We start from the raw sequence: 10,805 nt of genomic DNA, 5'->3' as shown, positions 1-10,805 counted from the left end.
TGACATGGACACAGACAAATACGCCCCAACACCGAATATCCAGTCAATCCGGAAAAATTGTTTTAATTTGAAGAGCTTCGATAAGTTATACTTGACTCCGCGCGAAACCGCCATGAAGCGTTCAGATTGTTTCGTTTCGGGGCGGACATGTTCCTAGTCCATGGGGTCTTATTCTTCACAGAGCAATACAAATGTTCGTATAACGGGAATGAAAAATGTCAATAGCGGATCTGTCGTGGAAGACACACAAAGCTTTATATGGAATGGCCCCCTTTGACCCAGACCTAAATTTAGTAATTCCTTTGCGTATTTCTATACGTAATTGTATCTAGACAAAGAAAGTCTTCCTCAGAAGAGGCGCTGACCTGCCCGGAGACCACAATTTGCCTAATCTGTTTTGATTGGACATATGCGTTCATTAACACAGATTCACAACTTCTGTTATTCATTTACAGAATATAGGTTATGAACGGGAATTCCTCAGGAGTTTGTCAATCCGCAGACACGATGTGATACGGCAATATGGGGAAAGTCCATAAACTCGAATCATTGCAACAGTTTTTGATGCATAAGCCTAGACCAACATAATGCTGCAAATTGTCTAAGGGAATTAAATGCTGCGCAACTGTATAACCCTGCATCAAATGACCAATGGCTGGTGAGTCACCTCAATGCGTCACCAATAATCAACCAATCAAATCTTGCAACCGGCGCGTTCTTCACCAGGCATGCGGTGGCCATTTTGAGAGTGGGGAACAAAGGGAGAGCAAGAGTCCAGTGACAGGACAGCTTTACCATCAAGCTAAGAGCCATGTCCGACTCCGAACAACAACAGGAGGAAAAGCCGGCGGTAGTTGAAAAGAAAGTTCTAGGTAAATATGTGAGATTTGTGTGAAATATAAGATTTTACTTTCGATGCAATTGAGGTCAACCTCGTGGTCTCCCACCGGCGTTCCTACACGCGTCATGTTTTGTCGTCTCGTCATCATAATTTGTGTTCTTCGTGTAAAACACTAAAGGCAATTGACATTAAATTATTTTTCTTTACTTTTAGCAACGAGGGTCACCGGTACCGTCAAGTGGTTCAACGTCAAGAGCGGATATGGCTTCATAAACCGGTAAGCTATCATTAGAAGATGCCGATAGACCGGTATATTTGTAACCGCTAATATGTAGACGTGTGTGGCGCAATATGACAACTGCCTATCGGGTAGGTTACTTATATTGTCAAACTATCCCGATTATACCATAATTTTGTTGTTTGTTAAGTTTCATCTTAAATGATTGCGTTTTAGTAAAGGCCACGTGGCTTTGGAATGTTAGCCATTTTGTCTAGAAAAGGGGGCGTGCCCGCGTTCGGCATGGTCTGCGTGCGCGCTCCAGAAAGAAATAGCCAGCTACCTGCAATTTGCATACGCAGCAGCTGCACTTGCGAGGAGAAAGTGCAGGTTTAGCTGCTTTGGGAACGAGTTACATGTAGGTAACTTTTCGCTGAGGTGGGTGCGATTGCATGCGTCATAAGCATGCTACAAAAGAATTTGAAGGCTCGCTAATCAGATAAGCTCTAAAGCAGGCGTGCGTGTACTCTCATGCTGGAACTTGCAACATTTTGTGGAGGGATTCGGATTAGCTGGTTTGCATGCTGATTTCCTGGTGTAAACCCATGCTGGTTTCATATGCTTTGTGGTTCCTGCATGTATTCAGTCTTTGTATATAATCCGAAGGCCTGTGCAGACGAGTGTAGCTTACGGCTGTATTGTTGGCAATCCCTTGTGGTTATATTTTTCAGAGACAAGTTGTGTCACATTGTAAATGTTTACCTCAGATTTCCATTTGCGTTACATGTGGAAATATTTCAGCCCCAAACCCCTGTTTTTAAAAATCTTGTGCCAAAGAATAGATGATTTTATGATAACTCAGTCCTAAACCCAACCCCAATCCTACCTGTAATCCTGGCATATTATTCAATCTAATCCTCAAACCTAAACCCTATCCCCAGATGTAATCATAATAAATAGAATCCATTTCAGTCAGGGTGTTACAGAGTTACAATTCTTACCCTACATGTAATGTGTCTATTTTTAGTTTTAAGTAAAACTCCCATTTTCTTATTGCCACATATTATTTATCAATAGAGCCAGCAGTGAGACCTTGGGGTACATTACTTAATGTGAAATGGCAAAAAACATAGGATGAGTTAATGCAGAAGATTTGATCGTAAAATGACCATAAAAACTGCTTACCATAGATTTGAACTTTGCTGTTGATATCATTGTGCTAACATCACGTCTTATTTACAAAACATTTAGTGTCTTTAATGAAAGCTGAACCAGCTTTCACCATGTTTTCCTGTAGACACATTGCCATGGGTTTCATATTTTACATTCAGATTTGCAAGATCCTTTTGCTTTGTTTCTGTGTTCTTCGAATCAAGAGACATGCTTCACCTTTTATCACCAGAATTGATAGTTCAACCAAGGAAGTCTAACTCCTAACAAGTGTAGTGTGAAGCTGTACAATGAATGGTGTTTTTACATATATTCTTGAACAGGGCCATGTAAAGGACTTATTTTTGTTGCGTATCTCCAGGGTTGAAACTCAAAGCTTAGCCTAAATTTCGTAGTATGGAACTGAATTGAAAACTTGGTTATTAACTAAACAAAACCTGGCTGAAACGTCTTTCCTATCTACAAAAGAAGGCCAGAAGATAGGATGAAAGTTAGAATGTAGATTGCTGGTTTTGAATAGCCCTCATCCAACACCTATAAAGGTAATCCATCTACTGGAAAATACCTCAAACCACCAAGTTCTCCCCCAGTACCTATTAACACAAAGGCCCATTTCCCCTGTTGACCTTTCCATACCAGGACATGTGAAAACTATTTCTGTGGTAATAAACTGGTAAAACGTTTAGAGTGCTGTGGTAGCAAAGTGGTTAAATCGTTGACATATCACACCAAAAACCTGGATTCAATTTCCAACATGGGTATAATGTGTAATACCCATTTCTGGTGTCATTCCTGAATAAACCATACTCACTGGTAAAATGAATAAAATTCAGCATGTTTATTATATTCATTCTTACCAAATGTTATATTCATTCTGTAAATACATGTAACATTTTGTATCTTACTAAGGTATGAGGTCAGGGGTTCAAAATCCCATCGCCCAACGTCTGGGATAAGTTTTCATTTCAGGCAATCAAATAATGGTATCTTATCTGTGGGCGACAAGATAATAATCAAATAATGGTATCTTATCTGTGGGCTACTAGATAACTTACACTTACGGGTTCAAACTGCAAAAAAACTGATGTCATTTCATATCTGCTCAAAATGTAACTATTAGATTTTGTAATGATAATGAAATAGAATTATCTTTCTTTGCTCTTTATCACTTAACGATAAATAGTCCAGTAAACATTACCTTCAGAGCCCCTGTTGATTTATTATTTCATGAGTTCATTAAGATTGTTATGTAATTCAGGGCAAGTAGAGAATTAGTAAGGACAAGTTACTTGCACTGTAGCAAGTGCCTTAAAGTTTTAAAACAAAAAAAAACATTTGAACCCTGTGAAGTAATTTTTGGTTTGTCATGTATATATGAAGAAGGTGATTTTGTCTGTGATTGTCTGCAACTATAAACAATATTCAACAGATGTTTTTAATGAGGAGAGGTTTAAGAATGAACGTACATAAGATCAGTCTATCCTTGCACTGTCCTGTGTATTTGACTTTGACAGGAGACTAGTCTAATTGTCATTCATTACATCATGTTTTAAGGGGATTAACTCAGAATGTTTAGATTGGAAAAGGCCTCACCAAATCACATTTCAGTATTTATCTTCAGTATGAGAAAATGTGTATATTTTGAAAGTGATATTTTTTTTTTTATGTACGTTTTCTCTTCAGGACCAATTTCCTAGATTGATACTAATCACTGGTTTAGGTTTAAAGGTCACATATACTCTGATAGGGTACAAATGCAAAATCACTTGCTGACATCGTTATAAATGAAACCCCGTCATTAAAACTGCTCATTTTGATCTTTAATTACCTTAAATCGACCTTTTTGTCAACCGTGCACAATTCTCAACCGCTGACAAAATTTCAACCAATCAGTGACACGTGTCGGTGACATAATAGTGGGTATAGAAATGGGGGTCTGTGCAGTATTCATCTACATTTCAGGGGTTAAACTATTTTGTTTATAGGTTTGTACAAACCTGTAATCGCGAAAGCTGTTGAGAAAAATTAAAGCTGTATGTTCTCACAATCTATTATCGTTTAGTTTTGTCTCCTGCTTTGCCTAGTTTTCGAGTTACAACCCTTGTTTTCATAGACGATTCTGTCAAAATCACTTGGTGTTGCTAGGTTGTAATCCATGTTAGGTGGTATAAACCCACACATTAATTGTCATTATTCACTTGATGGTCAGTTAATGAATTTATAACAGGTATAATTAGTGGTAACGCCACTTAGATTACCCGACAAAGGCCCCCATTTGGCATTTCTTTTGTCTGGATCGATCAAAGGATTAACCGATAACACACTGATTGATTAATTAGTTTTATGGGGATTAAAATGGGGGAGTTGTCAAAAGGTAGTGTTTATGTATGTACATTTTCTAATGTATACTGAATACTCTGTCGTGTCTGAGTCTATGTAAAACAACACCTTTCTTTCAAAGGATTAACCGCCAATACATTGATTGATTGCTCATTATTGGCTAACTAAATAACATTTTAAAAAGAATGATGCACATTATGCAGTTAGTTGCCAGGTGTGCTATCTTGGGTAACCAATGAAACTATACAGCAATATGAAAAACCTGAAACGAAACATGACGTTTTTGTATATGAGACTGTTAAAAGATACATCACTTTGGAAATCTGCAGATGAATTATATATCACTTGTTTTTGTGGATATTGCTGGATACATTCCTCGAAGTAGGTAATAGCCTGACATTGCTCCTATAACTTTAATTTTAATATTTGCATTTTTGTTTTTAATAAGTTGTCGTAGCTTTCTACAAAATCATTGTTTTCGTCGTTAAGTGTAATAATGCAGACGACATACACTAGGGCGTGGGTGCGAATTATGATTCATATAGGAAAACTATGAAACGTCTACCTATTACTTTCCTGTTACACATTTGCAGATCGCTTCTTTTTATTAAGTTGCAAGCAAATGCATGCAAGTATGATTATAAAGTAATTAGGATTATGAGACCAAGTATAAAGACGTATATTGACAAGTGTCTACATACTGGTGAGTGAATGTTACAAACCAAGTAAATATAGCAAGTGAAGAAATTTATCGCGCAGTATTTTCACTTCGACCCCCAACCTCGCTTAGGTTATGTTACAGGTTGTGTCATGCAAACTCCTTTTGGTAATGATTCAAATACATATCTATGTAGTTTTGATTTTCTAACTTAATGAGAACAAACCATACATAATCTCATTAATTCAAATGGATTTGACTTCACGATTTTCAAAAATGGCGACACCCTGTCTGAGGATGAATGCTATTTAAGTTTGTTTTCACCGACTTACAAAATCAAAATTACTTTCTACTGGAAGTAAAATATATATTTTATTGATGGACAATAGGATTTTACATGACATTGCTTATAACATAACAATTTCACTCTTGGAATCGGTCAATATAAGGGGTCAATATAATATTACTTACAATAATATTGTCACTTCGACCACAACCTCGTTTCCGAGGAAGAAAGCGATATGTCCATGCAAAATCCTTTGGGTCAGCAATGTGTAGTAAGCAGTCTTGATTATATGAACTCGATGAAACTTAAACTCCATTTTCTATCCTGGAAGCGTGGTAGGGGGCGAACCATCCGATTTAGTATATACCACAGGCTTCCACAAAACTCACTTCGCACACACTAACAGCCAATTTAAGCACAAACTACGGAGTCTGGTGGAAATGTGTACATAGTGACACCATCACCCAACCCCAAGAAACAATTGACGGCAACACAACAATTCGGCATGTCTTTGGTGACGTTGAGAAATCAGCAAAATGACGAGCTTCCTACACATTTTCTATACATCTAACGAGAAATCGTTCCTTCTCTGACGTCACTGTCAGGCTCTGGCGACACGGTTACGTAACCTGTCTGCGGTTTCGTTTGCGGGCGAGAGAGAAGCAGACAGCTTTTTAGCAACTTTTAAGCGCCTGATATTAATTATCCAAAGTTTTTTTAAAAACAAAATGGTGTTTTGTTTATGACTAACCAATAGTCTTTCAGATACAGTGATAAAAAGAGTACCAAAAAATTGAGTTTAGTGGTCCTTTAAAGAACATAATAAACTGACCTCTTATTTTCAGTGATGACACCAAGGAAGATGTGTTTGTCCATCAGACGGCTATTGTGAAGAACAACCCAAAGAAATACCTTAGAAGTGTGGGGGATGGGGAAAAAGTGGAATTTGATGTAGTTGAAGGGGAAAAGGTATGTATCTCTTGGAACATTATATGTGTGCTACTCCAAAAAACTCATCTGTTGCATGACTTTTGATAAACATTCAGTTTTACATACAGGAGCATTTCAAACATACATGTTAGCTGTAGAATCACCTGCATTTAGCATGTGGTATATCATCGTGTTGTGCTCTTGCAGGGTAACGAGGCAGCCAGTGTCACTGGACCCGGCGGTACGTTTGTCCAAGGCAGCAAGTATGCTGCTGACCGCCGTAGATACCGACGTAACTGGTACCCCAGGGGAGGAGGTCGTGGTGGTGGCCCCAGACGACCTGTGAGTACTGTTGTCACATGAAGTGGCATACGTTTGAGTCTTTACACACTCTTTGGTGGGGACAAAATCTTAATTTGGCTTTGTCTTACCATCTGTGTAGTAGTCCGTAAAAGAAATAGTGGGAGACGTGATACATCAAGGAAATAGTCCTGAGGATTCTGTATGCAATCCAGTTTTATAACCTATTGATCACCATGGGGAAAGGGTATCTTTTAGCCTGGAGGTGTCATTCACGTAAATGAAAATCAAGTTAGCCTCGACCTTTATAGATGTAGAGGGAAAGTGAATATGTATTTTTGGCCTTAGCTTGTTCACACCAAGGTATTTGAACCAAGTCTTTTGCTGTCTGTTGGCTTTGATTTCTTGCCTTGTCTTGCAGTACTATGAAGGACCTGAGGAGGAAGAAGAAGATGGCGAGCCAGAACACAGACCCCCACCCCGTAGACGACCATACTGGGCTCCTCGCAGATACTATCGGGCTCCCATGCGAGGGCGTGGGCCGCCACGTGGTTACCAAGGAGATCGAGATCGAGAGGGACAGGTACATATTCTGTAGGCTGTGTCCTTTATTTTCAAGTGTTGCATGACCCCACATTCACATCATAACTTTGTTGGGTTGAAGTGACTGAGTATGGTCTTAACGGAGGGTTTAGAAATATTGCAAGAAAAGATTACAGAAATGAGTTACATACATTTGCTAGGGACAGCTACATGTCATATGGTTCGAACTGGGCTCAAAACAAAGCGGTAGGCAAGACCACAATGGAAAGGAATATTTTACACTTGTTAATCAAGAATGGACAGTGTTCTCTGGAGAAAATGAGCATTCTGTGTTTTTGTAGGACTGATGGTGATAACTGATATTCTACAGTATATTCATGGTCATGAAAATCACTACAGTTGAATCCTGGGAAATAGATTGCTAAATGACATTTTGGCAGTTTCATAGTGTCTGCTAACATCTGTCTTTAATGCTTATAGGTAGAAGGTGATTATGAGAATGGAGGACAACGGATGCCCCCCCAACGCCGCCGGCCCTTCTACCGTCGCTTCTACCAGCCACCCAGGCATTACTACGACCAGGGCATGCCTATGGGACAGGGAGGACCTGGACCCCGAGGTCCACCAAGACGCAGGCGAAGACCAGCCAAGAAGAGGGTAAGACCACTTCAGTTACAGTTGCACTGCTTAATGTAAGAGGGACTCTTCAAAGGGCTCCCCTGTTCAGAACTGAAACTCAGTTTGTAAGATATATTTAAATATCCTCTGACAGGTTTGTCTTGGTGATTTGTATATAATACCCTAAAAATTGGTGTATTGCTGAGTACAGCATCATGCTTTTATTCCCATGATCAGTCTCTCCTCTGTGATGTATTACATTTACATATATTTGCTAATGGTTTGATGGAGATGTTCTTAGTGGCTAAGTGGGGGCTGAGTGTCCTGTGATGTCATGCAAACAATTCAGAACTGCAGTAGTCCCAATGCGTTTTACACTTTTAGGTTACTTTGTACATTTATTACATTGCAGTTCAGTAGCTAGGTAATAGGATTCAAGGGTATTCCTCTTCATATGAGAAGGACGGACTGCATTGTTGTTTACAATTTCACAGACGGGTAACGTTATCTCTTACAGGATGACCAGGAAGGTGATAGCGAGAATAAGAAAACATCCGACACCAAACAATCTGAGGGAGAGTCATCACCCAAAGATGAAGGTAGCTCCAATGCAGCTGCTGACAAAACAAATTAGAAAAGCAAGTCAGGGTTAGCGGCGACGTCTAACCTATTGCCAATCGCCGTGCGTACGTACGTCATTGTCAACTGGTACCAGCTACAGTGTAATGACCACCTGTGTAGTGACTTCTCAAGCTGAGCTTAGACAACATTAAACTACTGCACATGCAGGGAGAGTTAGGTGGATGGAACGCCTGTATCAACTATGCATCCACAAACTCTTGACAAACGACAGATTTCAACTGCCAGACTTTTAAGTTAATACATTCTTGACTTTTTGTACTTGGACAATTTTTGTACTTTACTATTGAATTTTATTGAAGATATCTATTTTTTTGGTGTTCCAAGAACAGTGATGTATTTTGATGTAGTTGATTGGTGTTGCATCCATCAGATGTCAATCAATTTTTTTTATTACAGTAGCTATTATTTGATTTGGAAGTTTTCCATCCTTGTTTTTGCCCAAGGCTTTTTGTGAAATAACAAGCATGTGCATAAATAAATTTTGCCAACACCCAGAATTGTATCAGGTTTGGTTCTTTTCAGAGAAGTCGATGGAGGCGCTAGTGTATTATTCTTCTGTACATATTGCCAATAACAGCTTCCAACTTGAGTGATTCTGTAAGGAACAAACTCTTCTGACTCGCCAATATTGGCAGATCTGAGGAGTTTATTGTGCTTATACCTGAAATCATACATAATGGCACCCTAGTTTCATAACCCTTGCACCCAAACACAGTACTATTAATATTGGCATCCTACATCTGGATAGCACGGTGTGCATGATACACATGTTAAGAACACTCTACTATGCATGAGGCGACGTATTGTGGGGATACAAAACAAACCATGTCAGGCAAATGGGGTTGCTTGAGCAGTGTCTTTTTTCACTCAAATGCATTTTCCGAAGCTTTTGAATGGAAGCATTTCGAGGGTCAGTTTTCATATCAGCCTGAAAGGGGGCAAAAATTATGTAGGTGCAGTTGGGAATTGTTCTGATGAGGCTTTGCTGTGTGAGTCACAAAACCTAGAACGGGAATTTCACCAAATGAATATAGTTGAGCAGATGACGAACCGATGCTTGCTTCTTAACAGACAGAAAACGAAAGTGTACCTGAAAAAGCCTCTCAGTTTCTGAATATCAAAGCTTGGAAACTCTTGCAAAGAATAAAAGTACAGAAAAGCAAAGCAATGAGCCGTGCAGATTTTTTATTCCTGGCAATATGAAAGGGATGGGTGTGATTTCCAGTCAGGAAGCAACATGTTAAGTATGTCCGATGAAGATGTGAATAGGATGCTGAGTCTGTCACAGAGGTAAGGACTCAAAAGGGTGGCTGAGTTTAGTTTTACGCCACATTCAACGATACTCCAGCTATGTGGCGGTGGTATGTAAATAAACAGCATGAGCATCGATCTGCACAAATGGGAAACAATGACGTGTCAAGCAGGTATTACTGAAGGCCAATATTGTAACCTGGGCCCCGTTTCACAAAATTCTCATAAGCCTAGGATCTCGTAAGTTTTCTCGTAGCCATTATACCTCCTGTACTGCAACACAGGAGCTACGGATGCTACGAGAATAGTTACCTGATCTTAGGCTAACGAGAGGTTTGTGAAACGAGACCCTGGTTAAGGAACCAAACGGGAGGCCAATACAAGGGCAACATAATTCATGAGATTATTTCAGTGCAGGAATTCTTGTGCCAAAGTGGTTGACAATGTCAACCTAACCACCGATTTCACTTTAAGGGGTTGTAATCACTGGCTCAGGCAGGTTTGGCATGCATAGTAGGCTAGGCAAACTAACCACACTACACTACAGGAGGAGAATGCATTGTGTTGCTTAAAACAGCTTTTTATTTGAATGGGCCCGTTGTCCATATACACTTCACCAAAAGCACGTCATTGAGGTGAGTAAATAATATGGTGATTGCTTAAAATATTAATTTAAAAAAAACTAAAATTCATATTTAGAAAATAAACATGACTACGACTACAGTGCAACTTGTATGCAGTGTATGTACGTCTTGACTGCAGATCAGTGGGTTGTGATGACTTGGGAATTGAACAGGTGACCTCACCGCTCATGGAAGTAATTTATAAGTGAGTGAGCTTAATGGTTATAGTGCTTGCAGCACCAGTGCCCCGGCTAATAGTCCTAGGCCAAATGCTAGAAAAGTCCCTATCTTTGAGGATCTCTCAGCAGCAGTAAACGCGTTAGTCAGTAATAAGTATGACACCGCCCTCCCTCCAAAAATCCTTGTTGATGTGGAACTAGCTACAG

General features: G+C 39.5%; 1 protein-coding gene across 1 annotated transcript; it reads left to right on the top strand.

The window, feature by feature from the left end:
• The first annotated feature begins 304 nt into the window (after nt 1–304).
• Nucleotides 305–9,042, top strand: LOC137267514 (Y-box factor homolog). Its single transcript, XM_067801985.1, has 7 exons — nt 305–872; nt 1,055–1,118; nt 6,358–6,481; nt 6,650–6,784; nt 7,164–7,325; nt 7,766–7,942; nt 8,421–9,042. The coding sequence occupies exons 1-7, from the start codon at nt 812–814 to the stop codon at nt 8,535–8,537; spliced, it is 840 nt and encodes a 279-aa protein (XP_067658086.1). The 5' UTR covers nt 305–811; the 3' UTR covers nt 8,538–9,042.
• Nucleotides 9,043–10,805: the final 1,763 nt, after the last annotated feature.

This window comes from Haliotis asinina, chromosome 16, assembly GCF_037392515.1.
Source record: "Haliotis asinina isolate JCU_RB_2024 chromosome 16, JCU_Hal_asi_v2, whole genome shotgun sequence".
In the NCBI taxonomy this organism is placed as follows: Eukaryota; Metazoa; Mollusca; class Gastropoda; order Lepetellida; family Haliotidae; genus Haliotis; species Haliotis asinina.
This window is presented reverse-complemented; position numbering and strand designations above follow the sequence as displayed.

What these genes read in the sequence shown, in the direction of transcription:
- LOC137267514 (XM_067801985.1), top strand. Translation starts at nt 812, where the DNA reads ATGTCCGACTCCGAACAACAACAGGAGGAAAAGCCGGCGGTAGTTGAA. An exon ending in GGATATGGCTTCATAAACCG is followed by an intron (nt 1,119 to 6,357) that starts GTAAGCTATCAT and finishes TCTTATTTTCAG; the next exon opens with TGATGACACCAAGGAAGATG. An exon ending in ATGTAGTTGAAGGGGAAAAG is followed by an intron (nt 6,482 to 6,649) that starts GTATGTATCTCT and finishes GTGCTCTTGCAG; the next exon opens with GGTAACGAGGCAGCCAGTGT.